A 23,909-nucleotide genomic window follows, 5' to 3' on the forward strand; every position below is an offset into this window, starting at 1 on the left:
AATGGTTCTTACAATGTCAGGTATGAATTTGGTACTAGTCATGAAAAGGTATGGAAAACATACCTTTTGAAGACAATGGTCTTCAGAATGTTTGCCCACACACCCCAAAAGAGTTTTTGAAAAAAACTTCGTAGTCCTTTTAATTTTAAGTCAAAGGTAAATTTTTTTCATCTTAACTTTAAGAAATTGCAAAGGATGCACTCTCCAGGCTAGTATAAATAAAACTCTTAGACCGCTCAAATGTAGACACTGAAATGTAAATACCATGGTGATTGGATACACATCATCTTCCAACAAAAAATACATGAAGACATTTGCCTTTAATATTTAGAATTTTTAATAGTTCCTTTTCCTCCTTAAACTAGTATTTTGATTTCCTTTTCCAACTGATTTTTATCCTTCATATTACAGATTATTTTTTTAAATTTTCAGTGAGCATAACTGTCTAAGAGTTTATCCTTACATATAGAACTAGTAAAAATTGGGAAAAACAAATTTTGATAGTCATAAAAAATAAAATTGCATTGGAAATATATTTCTTAATAGGATAGGTAGGGCAGGTTTTAAATAGGTAATTTTGTAAAACAAACATTTGTAAAAAAACATAATGAGGGAAGCAATAGCGGAGCCCAGAAGGAGCAATGAGCCATTCTTCCTGGTTGGATGGGAAATGATTCCCAGAGAAAATGCCATTTATATTGGATCTTAAGCATTAAAAGGCATCCTTTGGGAAAATAAGGTAGAAAAAGAAAACTCTAGGCAGAGGGAACAGTGTGTGCAAAGCTTGGAGAAAGAGGAGAAGACGGCCTGTCAAGGCAAAAGATCTTTTTGGACATGTTAAATGTGTGATGCTTATTAGATATCCAGATGCGATCTGGTGTCTTTTGGGGAACTGAATTTAAGAATGTGGAATTTAGTGGAATAGGTTTGGGCTGCTGATAAATTATATTCAAAGCCAATAAATTAACGCAAGCTTAGATGAGATCATATAGTAAGTGAGGGTAGGAAGAAAAGAGAAGAATTTCAAGCACTGAGGATTGGAGCACTACAGTGTTGCAGGAAAGAGAAGGAACAAGTAAAGAAAAGTGAGTGATGGCCAGTGATATCCCCAAAATCAGGTAAAGGAAAAGGGTAATTCACTCTCAAATACTCCCATGTAGAGAAGGTAAGAAATGAGAAATTACCATTTTTATTGCCTTTTAAATTCCAGGTTAAAGTGCCATTCTAATATAAGGGCTTCCTAGAAATGGTATTTAAAATTTCCAAAAGGTATTTTTTTTTTGTCACCCGTCTGTTTTTTATTTCTTTTGGATATCTAGGAATTTTTGCTTTCTGTATTTTGTTACTATGTCATTTGATACATAGAGATTTTTGCCTGTTGTAACTTTTTAGAGTGTATCATTTTAATTTAATGATATAGCCTTTTAAAAATGTGCTTATACTATAATTCTGTGGGGTTTTTGATATTAATAAGGTCATTACTGTGTATTTTTATTTTTATTAGCCAAATCGTTTTTTCTTACCTTTTGTTTCAGTTCTTCTAGATATATTTCTTGTTTAAAATGAAATCATGCATGAAATATAAATATAATATAAAATGTTTATGTAATAAGAATATATATGAAATAAATATATATAGTAAAATTCTATATATGTATGTAATTATATATGTATTTTAAATCTGATGTTGCTTCCTATGTCTCTCTTTTAGCCTGGCTAACTTGATTTTCTTTTCTTTCTTGGAACCTCTTTCCTGCCCTCCATATTAATTTGGAATTTATATTACATAGCTCACTCTATTTTTCTAATAAACATATTGGTATAATTGAAATAATGATCGAGCCTCCTTAAGTGAGGAATAATTTACCTCTTTCGGCTCACGGTTTGCGTCTTCAGCCCTCAAACATGCCAAGCTGTTAATGTTTCTCAAGTAATGGAAAACCATGGTTCGCCTAGTAGTTTCTACTCTTGTGGATAATTACAAGCTCCTAGCAACATAAATGACCTTATAAAGTCTCTCTCCTCTGGATTATAGATAAAACCTTAGATTCCAAGAGGAAATCCAAAGGTTGTTGTGAGAGGCTTCCGCAGGAAACCATGAAATTCTTGTATTCACAATGGCCTGGATGAGAGGTGGGCTTTGGCCTTCTGTCCTTACTTCTTTGGGTGACAAAGACAATGAATTCCCACTCTTGGGAATAAGAGAATAGGGCTTGACATAAAGCTAATACCTTTCCACAGTGCCCCATAGTTACTCTAAAACTATATTCTAAAGCTGTCTTCACTTAACCTTAAATCCAAAAATGACTACCTGTATGTGACAAATGAACTGGACACCAAATTTAACTGGAAATGAATCTGACACTAAGTGCAATCAGAAATAATTTCATTGTTATTTGGCATTTCAGTAAAACACATTATGCTTAAAGTAAGGAATTGTGCAAGGACAAGTCAAAGGATGGGTATTGCAAGATACTGTGAAACAAAATATTTAAGAACCAAATGACCAGGACTTCCCTGGTGGCGCAGTGGTTAAGAGTCCGCCTGCCAATGCAGGGGACACGGGTTCCATCCCTGGTCTGCGAAGATCCCACATGCCACAGAGCAAGTAAGCCCGTGCGCCACAACTACTGAACCTGCACTCCAGAGCCCGCGAGCCACAACTACGGAGCCTGCGTGCTGCAACTACTGAAGCCCACGAGCCTACAGCCTGTGCTCCACAACAAGAGAAGCCACCGCAGTGAGAAGCCCGCGCACTGCAACAAAGAGTAGCCCCTGCTCGCCGCAACTAGAGAAAGCCTGCGCACAGCAACGAGGACCCAACGCAGCCAAAAATAAATAAATAAATAAATTTATTAAAAAAAATAAGAACCAAATAACCTGTAGTAGGATTAATGGGGTTAATTAAATGATGACAAGCCCATATATTAAATACCGTATACTACACAGCCTAAAACAGTGGCATAGTAATACTGATGGCTAGCATTCCTGTAATGTCTTTTACGTGTCAGGCTCTGTGCAGAATGTCTTACATATATTAACCCCTTTAAGTCTCATAACTGCTGTATGAGGTAAGTGCCGTTATTTTCTCCATTTTACCAAAGAAGAAGCAGAAACACAGTCAGATTGAGGGATTTACCCAATATTAGACAGCTGGTAAGTAGTGGATCTAGAGTCATGTTTACTGACGTGGAAGAACAGCATGATATTTCATGAAGAGATTTAAAAAAAACACAGCACAAAGTATATTGCAAAGTGTAATTCACATTTTGGTAAGAAATAAATGTGTGCTCGTGTGTGCATGTTTGTGAAAGGAAAGCCATATGGATATAAGCCACACTACTCAAGAGTAGGATTTAGGTGTTGGGATTTCTACTTTTTGCCTCATACACTATTTTATGCTTTTAAAAAATTTTATTGCAATACACATGTATCACTTTTGCAGTTCACAATTTAAAGAAATAAAAATCTGAATGAAGAGACTACCATATTATACTATGAAAAAAATGTTCAAAAGTCTTTTTTTTTCACCCCTACATAGCGGATAGCACTCAGTCCAGACAGTTATTTTGATGGTAATTACAGTTACTTAGCTATTTGCAAAGTATTATTTACTATCAAAAGTAACATATTAAAATACTTCATTAGCTTTTTGGTTAGTGAATTCCTTTATACATTTTGCTGCATTAATTTCCTTTCTTTGGTCCATCTCTCTGTCAATCCTCCTGTCACATCTTCTCCCCACATTAGAGTTTTCTCACTTGAGAGAAAGAAGTTTCGAACATCACCATCTGGATTTCAATTTTTAAAGTTTATTTAAGTACATGAGGACGTTGCCAAGAACGCAAAACTCTTTGCTTGCTCAGCTGAGACTAAGTACAGTTGGGAGCTTTCTTGTCTAACCATCAGGGTTAGAGAAGACAAAAATTCAAACGTCCTTACTGTAAACAGCTGACACTAAATAACATTACCCACTCAGTTGATGTTTAATAAACATTTACGCCATCATTCTCAATTTCTTCCAGGAGATTTTTAGCAATTAATATTACTTATTCTGTATTTCCATCAAGTTGTAGTTTGTGCTAAGTTAATTTCCATGGAAACCGATGGAAATATACTTTTCCATGGAAAAGTATAATTTTGCTAAGATGTTGTGAGATAAATTATGTAGTGCATTTGAGAGCCAAATACTTTGAAAAACCCATTAATATTTCCATTTCAACAATGTTAAAACAGTGTTATATTTCATCATAAAATTTTTTGTTATTGTTTTACTTGGTAGAGGTTTTTGCTTTTTTTAGGGATAAACAACTTTTCCTAAAATATGAGTGTTGACTCAGAAGGATATAAGAATCTAAACAACTATTAATCAGTTTTTTTCCAGATACTTCTGCGTGCTTTGTTATGACTTGAGTATCAACCTGAAACCATTTGTCTAATAAGCAAGGTAATATATCCATCAGTCTGTTAGATTAACAAGTCATAAACACTAATATAATGGAATATGCATCATTTCCTTTAGAATTTATGAAACAGTTTGCACAATTTCCTAAAGGGTGAGGGAAAAAAAAATCAAGCCATCTTTGATATGCAATATAAATAATTCCCAGAAGAAATCACAAGGACTGTTTTTGTTTATTTTTGCTTTAAGTATGCAAGTACATTCCTTATCTGTACCTTAACTTTAGCTATTCATAAGCATCCATTGAAAAAAACGGAAAAAGGTTTTATTTATGAATTAATTTTATCCTTGTTAGAAAAGAAAAATATGGAATTTGAAATAAAAAGGGAGATAGGAAATACAGACACTAAGCTCATCTGAAATAGGATGATACCCATATAAAACATTTTTATAACCTGATGTAAATATTAAAAAAAGAAATAATGAGTACTATTAAAGCCATATATCCCATACAATATAAAATGCTGAGAGACATAAAATCATGTGAAATAATTGATATTTTTCTAAAATACACTCACATCTTTCTTTCTCTTATTGAGACAGATAAGTGTAAATGGTGTCATTATCCACTCTTTTTACCTTAATAACCACATGTTCATTCATTAGATCAGCCTCAAGAAAAATAAGACGACAACAATACATGTTAAAAAAAAAAAGGCAATGGTTCTTACCGACACCCAGGACCATTTTTCTCCACTACACAAGTCCCACCATTTCTGCAGTAACCTCTTGGACACTCTAAAACAAAGCATTTGAAAACCCACAGTTAATTATAAATATTACTAGGAAGAAGGAGAATGTATTACTGTTAGTCGTTGCATTAAATCTAATCATGGAGAGTCAATTGCTTCTAGTTGCTAAAAGCACAGAATTCTTTTAGGTTACTTTCCTGTACCCCCTAAATTTGTTCAATGCCATCTGCTGTCCTGGACGTGTTCATTCTCTTTACATGCGCAGTGCTTGACCACAAGAGACTTTTTTCTCCCGTGGATTAGGTAAAATCTACTTATTTAGAATGTCTGCATGACATATTTGCGATTACACTGAAATGTTTTCTTTACTGAAACATTTCTTCAGCTACACACTGCAGTCACTGTACCACGGCAGACAAATGCTTTGCATGGGTGACTGTCATTTTGACAAGATGTCACTCGTGTGCACGCTCTTGTCCTAGCTCCACGTCCGTGACAGATGTCAGCACAGCTCAAATGGATCCTCGATGCCCTGGCCCTGCTTATTTTGCTGCTCGTATATTCCTGAGTTTTAGGTTAGCATGAACATTTATTTTCAAAGGTGGTTTGTTTAGAGGTTAAAAAGAAGCTAAATAGTTTCACGTAGTCACGGTTGTAGAAGTGATTAGTGATTTCAGCTCTTTCCTTTACACTGTCTCCTTGTATTGTCACTACAAAATCCTGATCCATTAAGACCTGTCAATTTCCTTACTTAATCCCCTAGTTACTCTTCTTGGCTTTTTTAATACCTCCTCTCTTGTAGGAGACCATTCTTCCCTGGTTAGGCTACCATAACTCTAATACTTGATGGAAACCTACACTGCCTTTAATTTGTAATTCAACACATCTATTCTGAGTCCCTGTTCAATGTCTGGCACTTGGCTAGGCACTGGATATGGAATGATAAATAATATAGGAAGCTTACACGGCTGTTAAGGCTGCGGGCACTGGAGCCAGACCACCTGAGTTGAAATTTCAGCTCAATTTATTAGCTGTGTAATACCGAGTAAGGTAACTAATCTCTCTGTGCCTCAGGTTTCTCTCTGTTAAACAGGGTTAAAAACAGTACCTATCTCACAGGGCTGTTGAGAATGTTAGAACACTAGGCTCATAGTATGTGTTTAAGAAATGTTGATCTAAAAATAATATAGGCACAGTCTCTGCTCTCATTGACCTTCCACCTTCATGGAGGATGCAAAAAAGTGACGAGGGGATTAAAATACAGTATTAAAAGTAGTCTAATTTGGGACGAATGTAACAAGGGTAATGGGAACACCAAGGAGAGCACATAAGTCAAATTTGGGGAATAAGGAAAAGCTTTCCAGAAAAACTTTTATTTGGGCAGGTGTGTGTGTGTGTGTATGAGCGTACCTGTGTGTAAAGGTAAGCATAGAGACACAGAGGCATGAGAAGAGAGTGTGGTGTACTTGAGAAACTGAGGGAAGTTCAGCCTGGTTGGATTGTTGGCAATATGAAGTATAGTAAGTATGAGAGAAGGTCAGAGACACACAGGGGCCAGATCATCTGGGTTCAGTGAAGAGTTTAAACTTTATCCTAGGAGACCAGGATTTTAAGAAGGGAAGTAGTAATGCCTTGTGCTTTAGAAAGATAATTCTGGCTACAGAGTTTACAGTCAACAGAAGGGCCAAGAGTAAAATCTGAGAACACAGTTAAGTCTTTGGTAGCAATCCAGGAATGCCTGAATGAAAGGGATGGGGTGGGAGCATTCAGAGTTGTGGGAATTTATAAGATATTTAAATGGTGGGATTGAAACATCTTGGTGATTATTTGGGAAAGTCAAGGATGATGTTCACATTTCTGACCGGGCTACTGGTTAATTGATGGCTCGATTCCTTGAGTTGGGGGATTTATGGGAAAGGAAGATTTTAAAGGGAAAGATGCTGTGCTGTAGGTGCCTAAGGGACATCCAAGTGGAAGTATTCGGTGGGCAGGATTTGTAGGTCTGAAGCCAAGATGAAATATTAACACACAGAGAGAAGCCATTTACTTGGGTAGAGGAAGAATGATGATCGTGAGGCATAGTAGGAAAGTAAAGAGGAGAAATAGAAACATTATGTAGGCAATATTCATTGAAGGAAAACGTGGGAGGATAGGGCGTCTTGAGAGAGTCAGATTGTCATGCCAGTCTCTGAATGTTCAGAAGGGGATACAAGAGGCATTAGGAAAGAGGAAAATAGGGAAGGAGGGAGGGTGCATTTTGGGAAAAAACTTGAAATATACCATGTGTTTGGTATCTTGTTTGCTTCAAAAGTTTTCAGTGTTTTGCTTTCCCAGGGGTGTATTTCCCATCTTGCCTTCCTCAAATCTTCCCATTTAACCATAAGAGGGAAGTGCAGTGCTGGAGATGAGTGTAAAGACCTACAGCCCTCAGGCTTCGGGGGCAGACTCAGCTGAACAGAGCAGATGTGAAACTGCCTTCATAAATGAGAAATTAGCTGGTCTCACTAAAAATAGCCCATCAATATGATAAAGCATAAATAGATACATACCTTGCTAGAGAAACCATTTTATGGTTATTTTGGGTCTTAGGTACAATTTTAATCTTCCTCAAATAAGAGTTGTGTTTTAGAAAAAAATCAGTAGAGTGTCTGATACTGCACAACATCAAAATATACACAGCTGCACATTTTTTTCTGGGGTCATTAAAATTTGCTTTGATGCTTGCTTTACATCAGAATGATTCTGTGGGAATCTAAATATGTATTTTCTTACACGAGATAGTGGAGCACAGTGGAAAGAACACAGGCATTGGCTGCAATAAAGAGTGAATCCTGGTGTTTGGGTGGACAGAAGATTTGTAGATTACCTCTGCGAGAAGTTTTTCTAAGTTTCTGCCTTAGACCCAGGTTCTTTATCCAGAAGATGGAAAGACACAGTACAAGTATTTTCATCTTTAATTTACTCAAAACAATTTACAGCAGAGAGCAGATGAAATGGGGAAAGACACGGGTACACTAGCTAGTAATGAAGAGATTAAATATTTTCAGTAGATAATAGTTGGGACCTAGAAATCCATAAGTGTAATATTAGAATTAGCACAATTATTGTCTCACTGCCTTGTACCCTCTTGAATTGGTTATTATGACCATGTGTCTGGAAGCCAATAGGACTCACAGTAAACTACGTGGAAATATCATTCTGTAAAGGATTCACATTCAATCCCACTCTGGTGTGTTACTTTGGATGAGCAGAAAAACACATATAAGCTGGACAAGTGATCAGTATAAAAACAAAAGCAACTTTTAAGCTTAAATCTAAATAATTTGCAGTTAGGCACATACACAAACATATATATTTTATTTTTTTTCCTTCTAAATTGCATGGAGACTAGGGAAGTGATGGCTATTCCATGCTGGACTGTTGGGAAGACTGATAATCATGTGAGTCCTGGTTTTTCCTTCTGTGATACTCAGTTTAGTTAATGAGTTATGTGTTGTCGTTGGGCTAGGTATTTTAGGTATAATGTTCTTCATGTTTAAAGTGAGGGTGACCTTTTTTATAGGACTCTTGGGAGGATAAAATTAAATTTATTTATAACAATTTTACACTAGTGAATGGTATGCATAAAGTATTAAATGATTGTTCTCATCCATCTCTCTATATTTGGAGGTCCTTTGAGCTTGCCATGAAACCTAATTTCTATTACCACTGCTCTCTCTCCAAATTCTTCTCTTTCTTTTATTTTCCCTCTTCTATCCTCATGATCACCATCACCACTACTGTTTACTGAAGACTTGCTCTATGTCAGAGACTGTCCCAAGAGTTTTACTGGTGTTACTTCATTTATTCCTCACAACATTATGTGGTCTATCCCATACTTACCCTTTTTTTTTTTTTTTTTTTTTTTTACAGAGGAAGAAACTGGTCAATAATATAATTTGCTCAAGTTAATAGCAAGGGAGCACCAGATATTCAACTAAATTCTGGTCCTCTAATTCTAAAGCCTGTTAGTATAAAAATGTCAAATAATTATTCAGTTCAGAATTTCTATCACTCCTTGTGCTTCTTGATATTATGGGATCAAGAACCCCTTTGAATTGTATGGTATTTATGCATTGTCATGGATTCAATATATATATACACAATAAACTGCATGTCGTTTCAGGAGCTGGATTACAAGAGTTCACCAGAAGCTTGTGCAGCAAACCAAATTCCTCGTGGGCATGGACTGTTTCTTTATCTTGAAATCCCAGCACAAGAACTGCAGGAGGGATTAACCATATTTCAGAAACTTGAAGTAGCTTCACAGTGCTTGTATGAGAAGTTTTGTGTTATATTTTGGTTTGGTTTTCAAAAACTTCTGGGGCTTCCCTGGTGGCGCAGTGGTTGAGAGTCTGCCTGCCAATGCAGGGGACACGGGTTCGTGCCCTGGTCTGGGAAGATCCCACGTGCCGCGGAGCAACTGGGCCCGAGAGCCACAATTACTGAGCCTGCGTGTCCGGAGCCTGTGCTCCGCAACAAGAGAGGCCGCGATAGTGAGAGGCCCGCGCACCGCGATGAAGAGTGGCCCCCGCTTGCCGCAACCAGAGAAAGCCCTCGCACAGAAACGAAGACCCACCACAGCCATAAATAAATAAAAATAAATAAATTTAAAACGGACACTGTTTAAAAAAAAAAACAAAAAAACTTCTGAAACATTGTTAAGCTATATTGTTATTATTCATATATTAAGTTAATAATATCTCATCCTATAATTGTATATTTTTAGTGCCTTTCCCTAATTCTCCTTCAAATAGGTGATTATCATAATTATAGTATCACCTTAACATAACCTTTATTAACCTCTACTACTGCAAATGACTGGAAAAAGACTTTCAATTTACATTAACTCGGATGTATCCTGTTCAATAATTTTCTGTTGCCTAAGCAACCAAAAGTTGCAAATAATATGCCTTTTTAATGTAATTTGGGAATAGATAGGACTCATTGAAATATACTTAACCTGCAACACTCATGCAATGCCTGAGCTTGATGTTTTTGTTAATGACTTAAACCTTGAGGTGAGGGGAGACCAGATGCTCACCATCTGTTGTGTGACCACTGGGAGAATTACTGGATGCTGTAAGGACTGGCCTCATAAATGTCTATGAAATGCTGACCTTAAAAGAATATGATGCTTGAAAAGAGAGAGGAAGGTGGAATGTGCATGGGCACAGCATGGATGAGACTTAAAGGCTTTCTTAAAAACAGTGACTTTATCATATTTGATTGACAAACTAAAGAGCATAGAAAATATAAATAAGAGAATGCATAATGTAATATGGATCTTATTTCTGAGAACTGTTTCACTAGTTCTTTGTTTCATTTTAACCCAATAGCTGTGGCAATATGACCTATACTTTGTAAATGAACTAAATGAATTGGTGAGTAACAGAAATGATGGACAACAAAAATGTGTTCTATATTATTAACTATAGGTTGTCTATCACGCAGGATGAATGACAGGTCTTCTGTTTTCTGTTTCTTCGTATTTTTAAATATAGAACATGTCAAAGCAGACAATGAACCGTAATATGTTATAATATATTTGTTCTCATATAGGTCTATCCTGAAGAAAATCTCATTTTTATGTAAATACATTTGGGTACTGGACATAAGTGCTGTGTCTTAATAGTTTCAAATAATGGAATTATCTCATTAATATCTTTCTTACTCTCTGAAGAGAGTAACAGAATTCCTTTCTGGTATCTAATCTGATGTATAAGCATGCATAGTAGAGAAGTAATGCCAAAGAGCATTCATCTTCACATATTTTATGGAATCAGATTTGTGCACTTCTTTTTTTTTTTTTTTTAGAAATGCAGAGAAACTTTTTTTTTTTTTTTAATTTTATAGCTACTTTATTCATTTATTTATTTATTTATTTTTGGCTGTGTTGGGTCTTCGGTTCGTGCGAGGGCTTTCTCTAGTTACGGCAAGTGGGGGCCACTCTTCATCGCGGTGCGGGGACCGCTCTTCATCGCAGTGCGCGGGCCTTTCACTATCGCGGCCCCTCCCGTTGCGGGGCACAGGCTCCAGACGCGCAGGCTCAGTAGTTGTGGCTCACGGGCCCAGCCGCTCCGTGGCATGTGGGATCTTCCCAGACCAGGGCTCGAACCCGTGTCCCCTGCATTAGCAGGCAGATTCTCAACCACTGCGCCACCAGGGAAGCCCAGATTTGTGCACTTCTTGATTTCCCTTTGTACTCATAAAATTCAGTGCTGCACAAGTGCTCATTTTTAGTAGCATAAAAAAAAGATATTTTTTGCACTATGATTTTATTTGAATTATCATGCTTTTGTCACTTACAACATTCTTCTATCTTGAAAGATACAAAAAATATATTCTTTCCTAGTTTTGATATGAAATATCCCCAATTCATTTAGAAAATATTATTGAATACATCTTTTATCACCAATTTATAATATTGTTTAGTTGTGACATTTACATTGCCCCTAACTATCTTTTATTTTATATATCTCCTGCATGAAATAAAAATTCGATTACTCAGGAGAGATGTTAACAATGGACTATAATAAATTGAGACTATTAAAGCAGTTTTGATAAAAGTATAATCACAAAAACACATTATCAGATCTTATAAATGTTCTAGGGTCAGAAGAAAGAAAAATGTTTAAAAGTTAGTCTGAAGTTAAATAAATTGACTTTTAAGCATGACTAGATCATGCAAATAGGGAGCTCTTATGAAGAAGTGAGAAAAAATTACAATTTAAAAAAATTAATAACATATTAGATCATGTAGGGGTTTCCCTATTATAGAAACCAGCAATTTGCATAGAAGAGATTATTAAATGCTAATGATGTTAAGTTATATTATATTAAATTAAAATGGTTTGATTTTTATTTCGTGAGCATGGTTTATGTACAGTATACATGAATTCATTATATTATATACTTGTACATTTTTTATAAATGTAGCAAATTAATGTTAACATTCTTTCTGCCCCCAAACCAATAACAGTAATTCAATTATTCCATGCTTGATATTATTTAGAATTTCAAGTTTTAATATTTTTATTGTGTGCAGGTTAAGTTATTGGCTTATATTACAAAGAATTTTAATGGATATACAGTACCTAAGCAGCTGGACTCATCAGGTTGGAAATCCATGCAGTCGGCAAAACCATCACAGCGCTTGTGTACTGGGATACAGCTGTTAGAAGAGGCACACATCAAAGCTCCATCAGAACAGTTTTCATTGGCTGAAAAAAAGAACAATAATTATCACTGTTTTTAAAAAACAAATTTCTTCTAATAAAATAATAAGACAGTTTATTGTTTTACCCCTCATTTTTCTAGCTCTACATTTAAACTATGTATTAGAGCTCTTGGTGAAGAAAACTTCAATTTATTAAATTGAAATTTATTAAGTTAAAAATTTCTTCACAAAAAGTTTGTCAATAGAATCATCTCCCAGTTGTGCATTATGTAGTATTATTCATGTATGTGTGTATAAAATGCATTGTGTGTACTATATAGTCCAAACTGATTTTAGACTAGAGTCAACTTTAATATCAAGGCAGATCTCTTCGTACTTCTGTTGCTCCCCTAACATCTCTATATTACGTGCAACTGAACTAACAGAGACTGTAATTTGTTTGAATGTTCATCCTTTTCCAATTGGGTTATAAGTCATGGGTAGTCACTGGGTATCTGTTAGATCTGGGTAGTGATGTAGATCACTGTAGCCCAACGTAATATGAGTTATGTGCCTTTATAGCATTGTCAATGCATGATGTAGGTATTTTACTAATTTCAGAGTCTCTTGCGGGCTTGATTTCAAGGGACAAGCATACGTCTTGTGCATAGCACTTTGGTTGTTTCAGAAAATTGTCCTTATCAATGAACCCATCAATGATACTGACAGTTCAATGGCAATCTAGTTCTGCAAAGTACTTGACCTCCCTTGGATGCTACTCTTAGTCCTGTAACTGTTTTCTTGTGTTCCTCCCTCTTGCTCTCTAGTCTCTTCAGGATTACAACTTCCTGTAAGGCAGTGGACTGTTCTACACTCCTTTTACGAGTTAGGGCTAAACCAGAACCCTTCATTCCAGGCCACCATCATGCATCTCCAGTCTCCTGTTTGCTTCAGAACCTGCAAACCAGCAAGCCTGGTTCTATTCCAGTTTTGTTCCAGCCCTATATTAATCATGTCCCTGAGCCTTTTTAGGGTCATTTCTTCTATCTAGCATTGTTATGTGTTTGGAGTAGAGGGAAAGTGTCAAAGAATGAACCTACTGCACCATCTTGTCAGGATTTCTGGATCGATTTCAAAAGCACTAAATAATAATGATACTGATCTAAGCTGCATTTCTATTCCTGTTTCTTTGAGCCCTGGGGTTCTGCAGAGATATGTGGAAGGCAGCAGTGAAGAGCCAGGGCTTTCTGGCACTTACCCCAAGTTCAACAAGAATAGCTCTGCTTCTCTCTGATGTACTTAATGGTTTCATATACAATATCTTATTTGAATATTTTAACCCAAATCTAGTGCCAAAAATTTAAAAAGGATTAATCTGGAAAGTTACTTCTACTAGAATAAAGACAATTAAGTTCAAAATTCTCAAGCTAAATTGATAGTTTAGAAGACTCAGGAGTAAATATCCCCATGCATGGGTCTTGCACAGATATTGTCAGTTACGTCACAAATTTTTCTTTTTTTTAAGTATATTTATGGGCTGGAAGGAGTTGTTTATTTGAGTTATCATAGGTTACTGATAAAGTTCAGTTTGAGAACTGCCTATCAAAATTTATTGTCAAGTGGAACATAAAAATGTTTTTTAAGGCACCCCAATGTACATTGCAGCACTATTTATAATACCCAGGACATGAAAGCAAGCTAAATGTCCATCAACAGAGGAATGGATGAAGATGTGGTACATATATACAGTGGTATATTACTCAGCCATAAAAGGAACAAAATAATGCCATTTGCAGCAACACGGATGGACCTAGAGATTGTCATACTGAGTAAAGTAGGTCAGACACAGAAAGCCAAATATCATATGATATCGCTTATATGTGGAATCTTAAAAAAGGATATAAATGAACTTATTTACAAAACAGAAGTAGAGTCAAAGATATAGAAAACAAACTTATGGTTACCAGAGGATAAGGAGGGGGAGGGATAAACTGGGAGATTGGGATGACATATACACTCTACTATATATAAAATAGATAACTAATAGGAACCTACTGTATAGCACAGGGAACTCTACTCAATACTCTATAATGGCCTATATGGGAAAAGAATCTAAAAAAAGAGTGGATATATGTATATGTATAACTGATTCACTTTGCTGTACACCTGAAACTAACAGAACACTGTAAATCAGCTATACTCCAATAAAAATTTTTTAAAAAAGAGTATGTATTTCCATTGACTAAAAATGCTGGATCTGAAAAATTAAAGTGTTACTCTTCACTGAGCAATTCTTCCTGCTAGAACATTAATTCACACCAAAAAATATTATTGAGGTGCCACTATAAGTAAGACATTATGCTTAGCACTTCCACTAGTGAGTGCAGGAGAGAAATTTTTAAAAACAGTAACCAAAACATATACAGCAACAAAACCAAGATAACAATACAAGAATGATTAATGGTTCAAAATAATAATAAGAGAAATGTCATACAGCCAGACTTAGTTAGAAAAGCATTGGTATAGATAAGTATGATAAAAATAAGAGATTCCTTTAGTATAGGGAAGTCTGTAAAGGGTGAAAGTAAGAATAGAGTCTTGAGATATGTTTTAAATTTTAATGTTTCCAGAGAAAAGCCATTTAGCAGAGTGGGAATCAAGTCTACAGATTGGGAATCAATAAGTTTGATACTGGAACAGTGAGTAAAAGCAGTTTGCCTCGGACTGGGGAGTCTGTGTGAAGAGGTAGGATAGACAAATATAAAAAATGAGGCTGAAACCGGATTGTAGAAATGGCTAAGGTGCCAGGAGAATAGATGACCTTTAAGCTTTTCCAAAGGGTGACATAATTTTAGGATATGTAATACATCAACAAGATAAATAATATTCCAAACCAAGTAAACTAAGAAATAGAATAATTTTCCAACTCCTATAAGATGAAGAGATGTTTGTAAAAAATGAATGTGTGAATATATACATGTCTCAATATATCCATGTATGTGTATGTATTCATATTTTTTTATCATTGTTTTTCATTGCAAGGAGCTGAGGGACCATACAAGATAATAGTTTTATGGTTTTAAACAATATAATGTGTTGAAATTTGTATACAAAGATGATAGATACTCATCTACTTGTAAAGCATTATTTTGGACCCTTCTTCTCTCAGAAATACTAATCCAATCCATACTCCTTAACCTAATTTCCAGTGTGACTGAGAGTTTATTTTCAAGTTGACTGTACAATGAAGAGTTCTAACTTGTAAGCAGTATAAATGCTCAACTATGGCCCAAACAGCATTGAAACACATAAAAAGTGTATAAGAAAATAAATGGTTTCATTTGTAGAAAGTTTTACTTTTTCCTTTTTATCGAAAGTTTAGTTTAGATAGTTAAAAATTGGCCTTTCACTTTATGAAATTTGAAACTAAAAGCTTAGTTTCTGTGGCATTTTAAATGGTATAACATTAAAGTTAGTATTTATTAATTTCCTCTTAAAAGTGGGTTGAAAATAAATTATGTATGCAATTAATACTTATTGACACCTATACAGCAAAGGACTGAACGCAGCAAAGCAAATGGAATCATTAGTTTCTTTTTATCCTCCATTATTAACACATATACAACAAAAACATTTTCCAAAATTAGTCCAAACCAGTTATAAATAAAATTTATAGGAAGCTCAGGTTTCAAAATGTTGCCCTGGACAATACCTACTTTTGCCACATTCTCTTTCAAACATTATGGTTTAATGTCTATAAAAATACTTATTTCAATCTGTCATCATCCTAGAGGTTCATACTCTTTCTAATCGAAATAAGCCAAGTAACACAGAGAATTTTATGGCTTTTAGCTCACTCACTCAGGTAGATGATACATTAAAGATCAACAATTCATGAATGGCTCATCGGAGTTACTTCTGTAAAGCAAAATCCCTTTTGAAGATTATAGTTGCTGCATAAGAAATATACACAAAAGTAAGGCATGTATGACTATGGGTGTGTATCCATTTACTACTAAAATGAAACTCATGTATGTAGCAGATTAACGTTTCTAACAGCAAAGAAACTATGATCTTGGCCGTGGGAATAAAGGCTACAAGCCCTTCAAGGCAGACACACACCTAGCATGGAAATGTATTCTATCCCTGAACTAAAATCAATCACTACTCTTATTGAAATATCTTAGCAGCTTAAATAATTTTAATAGAACTATAAATATAATTTAAAGTGGAAAGGATAATAATTTATTATGTTTGTATTATGCACTTTACCATATTAATTCATTTAATTCTCCAATACCTCTGTAAAAAAGACTTAATCTCTATGATTTTAATGTTGAGTAAACTGAGGAACACTCTAGTTAGAAGCTGTCAAATGCAGTGGATGATCTTTACAGTGTGATGGAGAAGCACCAAAGGATGCTGAGATCATAGCTAACAAATTGAAAGGCCAATAATAAAACTGTTGATGATAAAGGCTGATCCACAAGTCTTAGGAGCATGATCCATTCCCAATCTTCAGAAGTGACACTCAACTTGATAAGACGTATCAACTACTATTGGAACATAAAGTTAGATAATAGGAAAACTATCCACTTCTCCATCTGTTTTTCCCAGTTATCTCTATTATTGATGGATAATGTGCCTCTCCTGAGCCATTCTCCATCTTCTTTCCCTGCTCTGAGCCCTGGGAGGTTGAACTCTAAGGGTACATCAATGTGCTTCTTTGCCTTCTAGCTTTGGTTGGGTTTGGTTGATAGGTAGCACCAGCAAGAGGTTGATGCAGAGAGAAGAGACTGTGAGATCACCACTGGTTAGCTGCTCCGTAACCAAATGCCACGCCTTTTATCAAGTAGCTCTCCTTGACTCTAGATTCAGGCAACTGTTCCCTCCTCTCACATCCTTTGCTCTATGGATGATAAAAGGCCCCGCTGTTACTATTCCTTATGGTTTCCCTATGCATATTATTTCCCTAATAAATAATCCCTTTATTAAAACAATCTCAAATTATATAATATCAGCGTGCCATCCATTTCTTGCTAGGATATTGACCGATACATCTGATGAAATCAAAATCTTCTTGGTGAACAGGAATATCAGAGGAATATCAATGAGAAGAATGCTCCTGGTTTTGCATTATTTTCCCATATAATTAAACCATACTTATTTTTCCATTTATTTTAGGGAAAGGAAATATTTTTGGTAAAAGTATCACTTCAGTTTATAAAAAAACATGTTTCCAGTGGAAAGACAACATTAAATATGAATTATTTTAAAATTTGGACTCATCACATGCTTTGTTTAAGCATTCTGATCACTAAACATGTATTTTTGCAAGAATAAAAGGATTTCAAAGATCAATTGCTATCGATCTTCCTGCACAAAATTGCAAACTTTTCAGAATTCTATTCCTACAACATTTAAACATGTGCAAGCCTCACAAAACAAACAAACCAAAGAACCAAACCTCTTATTTTATCCTATATCCCACTCGAAATGCCAGCTTCTTGAAGTTTTCTGTAGCCTGTTTCCCTCTGCCATTTCCCATCTTCTCCACAAAAGACTGACATCACAATTCTGCCCTACCACTCTAAGCATGTTCTTGCTCCAAGACCACCAGCAACCATTTTTGCTATTTCCCAGTCTGTATTTTTTAGTCCTAATCTTACATGATCTCTCAGAAACATTTGAACCTTTGAATATTCTCTGATACGTAGGCTTTCTACCTTTGACTTAAGATCATCACTCTCTTTTGTTTGCCCTCCCATGTCTATGACCACATCTCCGTGTCTTTCGATGTTTGGTTTTTCTTAACTGTCCTTTAGGTGTTCCTTAGGATTCTGTCTGCCACCTTACCTTTTTCCTCTCTCCATTATCTCACCTATATCTGCAGCTTGAATCATCGTATGCTGATAGCTATGTATATGTATCTTTATATATCTTCCTTTAGCTCATTCCTGAGCTCCAGACATCCATTTATAAACACATCCTGAACGTTCCACGTGGATGTGCCACAGATACCATAAATACAACATGTTTAAAAATGAACCCGCATTCTTACCCTAAGAGGTCCTTCTCCTCCTATTTTTCCCAGCTCAAGGAATGGCTGATTAGCTGTCTTGTTGCCCATATCAGAAACTTGGAAACTATTCTCGATTACTTTCTCCTCCTCTTCACTTGAATGTCTCTTAAATCTATTCATAATCTTCATACCTCATGCCATTAATCTACTCAATCCCTTTATATTTCCACTGTAACAGCTCCTAACCAGTCCCCCGTCCTCACTGCAATCCATTCCATTTACTACTTAAACACTTCTTCCTGGCATGATGGGGTGGACTCTTCAAGACCTAGTCCCTGCTTATCTCTCCCAACCTATTTCTGCAAAAGTCCCTGTACTACAAACTCCACTCTAGTTATATGAAATATGTTTCAATCAAACAACTTTTTCTCTATTCTTGGAACATTCTCCACTGGAATCAAGCATCTCTACTTGCCTAATGAGTACCTGTCTTTCCAAATTTGGCTCTGCAATCATTTTTCTTGTTAAAATTTATAGACTCCCTGGCACCATAGCTAGGGAGTACCCTATGTTATTCAATAACACTGTTTTTATCTCTGTCACAGAACTTATCACATGGTATTCCAACTATCACTAATCTCCTTCACTAATATGTAATGTATCTAACAACCTGAGCTTGTACCATGTCATGTCCATCTGGATCGTCAATGTCCAATACAACATGTGGCATAAAATACATCCTTAATTAAGATTTGTGAATGAATGAATGAAGGAAGGAAGGAAGGAGAGTTTACAAAATACCATTCTAAATAAATAGGTGAGCCCAGAGGGGGGGGAAAAACTGTTATGCTTTCAATTGTTTGGTAAATTGTCACCATCAGATGCTTTTATTCTGTAATTTTGCTCTAGCATTTTGTCCATGGTTTATTTTCATGCAATTTTCCCTACAGAGTCCTAACTCAATAAATATTTTGGACACGGAGAGAAGCAATTCTTTTACAATGCCATCTATTCCTAATGTGGACTTATTTCCCCTTAGGAGCAGAATTTTGTATATTACTATCCCATCAAACACCAATTTTCCAACATATGTCTAAAAGTATAAGGATACAGTACCTTCCTAAGCTTCTCTTTACATAGCATTGTTATTTGAAGTCAAATACCATATGACTATATTGAACTTAATCTGATGTCTATCAGCCAAATTCCATTAGAGCCTTGATGGGAACAGGGATAAGTAACTTGGCTTCCTCTTCCTCATTCACCTCCATTTGTTTAACTTGCTCCTAAGAAAATATTATAATACCTCACAAATAGGCTTTATTATAGAAAGAATATACATGCAGGAAATAACTGGGAGATAGAAAGCCAATCTGCAAACCTAAACCAGCAAAAGAAATTCACTGATTTAAGGTTAAAACCTTCAAAAATCCAAGTCATCTTCCTTTTCCTTTATTCATCTTCACATCTTTTCCAATAGTTATCATAATTCTGGATGCCCACACAAAACAGGGCACTGAAATACCCTTCTATTTCTCCCAATATCCCCCTCTTACAGTTACCTTCCAAACTTTACTGCTCCCCACCCCCAAAACAGTGGCCAGTAACATAGGGCTTATGGAGCTCTATCATTGCAGCCCAAATACAGTATGATATAATGTGAAACCAAGCAAACAAGTAATTAAATAAAATGTTAGTGATGCTTTGACTCCACCATGATTATGTGCTCACCTTAAAGATTTGTGTACTTTGTATAATTACTTAATTAACACTCTTCCTTCCCTATCTGACATAGGCTAATTATAATAAAGACAGAAGTTGACGGATGCAGGACTGGGAATTTTACATGCATTCTCTCAAATCTTCACAGCCGTGTAAGTTAGGTATTACATGGATGGTAAGACTGACTCAAATAATGTTGCAGATTGTACAGGTAGTAAGTGATAAGGATAAGGTCAACCCTAATGTCCCACAGATTTACTTCTGCATTAACTCTTTCTGTTTTTTGTTTTTTTTTTAAATTTATTTATCTTTGGCTGCGTTGGGTCCCCGCCGCTGCGCGACGGCCCCCGCCACCCCCGACCGCGGCGAACCCCCCTGCCGTGGAGCACGGGCTCCAGGCGCACGGGCCCCAGCAGCTGTGGCACGCAGGCTCCGCAGCCGTGGCTGGCGGGCTCTAGAGCACAGGCTCCGGAGCCGTGGCGCACGGGCCAAGCTGCTCCGCGGCATGCGGGATCCTCCCGGACCAGGGCCCGAACCCGCGTCCCCGGCACTGGCAGGTGGACCCCCATCTGCATTAACTCTAATGACATAACATCTACCCAGGTCCAGGTCCATCCCCTAGCTACATCTATTCACTACAATGGATATTTGCCCATTTGCTCGAGCCATCTTCATGAACATTTAGGGTGGGAAGAAATTATAATTACACGTCTTCAATCCATTCCCACAAACATTTGTTAAAAAGATAATGGATACATAAGAGCATCCCCTATATGAATGACCCAGTTGTAAATAAAAAAGGAAATCAGACACATTTAACGGAGATTAGTGTGACTACAAACAAAATGTTTCCAGAAATGCTAAGCAAGGACAATATGCTTTGTTTAGCAATATAACACAAACAACTATGTTACTGATGATACGATCATGGTAACACTCTAGAGAACTTTGTTTTATCTGTCATGCTCTCTCTATCATTTCCAAACAGCATTTCCCCCCTGGCACACTGGGTGAATGAAAATAACTCACAGCAGCCGGATTCGTCTTCATTAAAGCGACAGTCAGGCACGCCATCACATAGCAGGAGGGATGGGATACACTCGTTGGCAGAGCACTGGAACTTCATTTGACCGCAGAGCTGAGGAGGGGGGCTGAGAGAACAATCCATTTCATCAGATCCATCCATGCAGTCTTCCTGTCCGTTACATTTCCCTGAGAGGGGCACACACTGGAGTGTGTAGATGCAAGAAAACTGACCAGCTTCACACGGTGACGGCTGTATTGTGACAGGACCTAAAAAGAGAGCCAGTCATTTTCACGTTAGGGGAGTTCTCTCTCTGTCTAGTGTTGAAACATTATAGGATACTCTCATCTCGCATAAACATGAAACATTTAGCTAATTTAAGTAAATCAATTTTCTATTAGGAGTAATATGAACTCTAACAAAACAGGCCAACATGATTAGAGAATACACCTTATCTTAACCTCAGAAACATTTATATAAAGGGCATCATTACTGTGAAAAAATGACACTTTCAAATTAAAGAAGAAATTTTGATTCATGCTCTTAAATTTGATCATCAGATTTTCCTTGAGGAGTAAAGATACTTTTATACAGTAAGTTAGGCACTTTGAAAAGTTGCAATCACAATTTAAAAATTTAAGTAAATTGGCATTATGTCATTATATCAGTATACAGTTTAGTAACAGTTTCTTAGTGGCCTCAGCTAGGGGAATTTGGTTCCTGAGAACCTGGGGAGGACTGAGTCACAGACCTGAGGTCTGCTACGGTTTTGTCACACTGCTCTTTGCCCTTGAGTCTTGATCACATTTCAAAGGTCTAAAAAGTGCAGATATGTGTAGCCATATCTAAAGTGCAGATGCAATCATAGTTTAAGCTAAGATATTACACTAGTGAGAATCTTCAGGATAATGTGATTCACACCCAACCAACCCATTTTATAGATGAGGATACTGAGGCTTATAAATTTTTAGCGTCCAAAGACATGATGTAAATTTAATGAGATTTTATCATGTGAAACTATTCCATAGCAATGGTTTAAGTCAACACTTAAAGCATGAGCGAAGAGTGTTGACTTGCTGCTGTTTCTAGAGGTCAGGGGATATCTGTGAACATACAGGATTGCACTAATTTGCTGGAACATTGTTATACTTCGTATTGTGGAACAGTATTCGTATTAGTGGAACAGTTCTTATACTTCATATTGTCTCTGGGACAGATGTTGACGGGCTCATCAGTATTTTAAGGGAAAAGAAAATCAAAAGTAGTGGGGACCAGTTCAGGAATACCTTATTTTGTGTTTTTTACATTTTAAAACTACTATTATTTATGGATAATATAAGAATGATTTGTTTTATACATAAGGATGGTGGTGTGAATTCATTTTAGAAATGAAATTTAAAAGTTACTCTCCTTTACCACTCACTCAGTAGTGGTGACATATCTAGAATATATTTAAATTCAAACTCTGTGATGAAAGTCATGTATCTAAGACAATCTTTGTTCATGGAAATAAGCATATTTAAGCGGGAGAGGGATAAATGTATGACTTTGAGACATTTGTGTCATATTCTTATTTAACTACCTAAGTCATAGCAGTGCATGCAATTGCAGTGTTCCAATGGAAACATTCTGAATTCAAACTTAGAAAGTAAATTGGATTTCAATTTTTATAAATTTACATGTATAACTATATATATCTTTTGATATTTAACTATTTAACCATGGTCAAATAGTTTCTCTTCATTGTTTTTATTAATCTCACATTGAAGACAGGGCAGACATCCTTACTTTCGTTTTTTTCTCATATATTTTATGGACTAAACTTTCATCTTTATATACTCACCTCAAGGCTGAACGTCAACTGTAGGTTGAAAAGGCTGAATAAACGTTTTGCATGTGATGAAAATCTTGAACCAACCTTAGTAATACACCTATTACTTAGCTAAGCTAAGGTACCAACCTTTTGTGACAAAACACAAGGGAATAATTTTCTCTATTTCAAGACAAGCTTCTCGCCTTATTCAAAATGAGTTGCATGTGTGTGTTCCTTTATATTTTTGCTTACATCAGATATGCAAAATAAAGTTCTCTTTTATTTGGAGGCAGTAATTCTGTTAAATTCTAGAATCATTTATATCAAAAGATATTCAAACTCACTTGTTCTAGGTCCTTCTTTACAAGAAACCTGGTGGGCTTTATTGTCTGTAGTGGATTCTGTCTTGCATTGTCTGGAGTTTTTTATCAAGATCAAGGCCCTCATGCCCCCAGCTGCTGGGAGGTTACCAGATGACAGCTCACAGCTGAGTCTACCTCTAGGATTTTCCCTCTAAAGTCACACAGCCTCCCAGGATCGGCTCCCTTCGTTGGCGAATTGGGGAAGATGGTCCAGCCCCTAGGCATCAGTTTAGGACCAACGCAGCTCCCAAGCTCCCCACGGCATCAGCGTGAGACCCCCTATGGCACCTGTATCAGCATTCAACCCTCCCTCTGCCCAGTCCTGCTTCCTTCACTTCACAGGGGTTGTTCCTGGGACAATTTCCAATAAACTTTTTGCATAGGAATCAGGGCCTCAGAGTTCACTTCCCTGGGAACCTAAGATACTATCCCACCATCAAAATGCATCTTGTTTTAAATTAAACGCCCTCCCCACACTGCCGAATCACTTCTCAAATTTTCCGTGGAAATACTTTTGATGCAAGAGGAATTTGAACTTGCACTCGTAAAGGGAGTCTAGGTAGACCCTTAGCCAGAAGTAGTTCTCCATAAGCTCAACATTTCTTTTAAGTCTC

The 23,909-nt window shown here is 36.4% G+C and overlaps 1 protein-coding gene across 1 annotated transcript in view; it reads right to left on the reverse strand.

Moving 5' to 3' along the window:
* Positions 1-23,909, reverse strand: part of MALRD1 (MAM and LDL receptor class A domain containing 1) — a 612,855-nt gene that overhangs the window by 84,446 nt on the left and 504,500 nt on the right. The window contains exons 34-36 of the mRNA XM_036841268.1: positions 21,126-21,389; positions 12,291-12,416; positions 5,134-5,200 (exon numbers count right to left, since the gene is read on the reverse strand). Coding sequence (XP_036697163.1) covers positions 5,134-5,200; positions 12,291-12,416; positions 21,126-21,389 — 457 coding nt within the window. The remainder of the gene's footprint in view (positions 1-5,133; positions 5,201-12,290; positions 12,417-21,125; positions 21,390-23,909) is intronic.

The sequence above is a fragment of the Balaenoptera musculus genome, chromosome 2, assembly GCF_009873245.2.
Source record: "Balaenoptera musculus isolate JJ_BM4_2016_0621 chromosome 2, mBalMus1.pri.v3, whole genome shotgun sequence".
Lineage (NCBI taxonomy): Eukaryota > Metazoa > Chordata > Mammalia > Artiodactyla > Balaenopteridae > Balaenoptera > Balaenoptera musculus.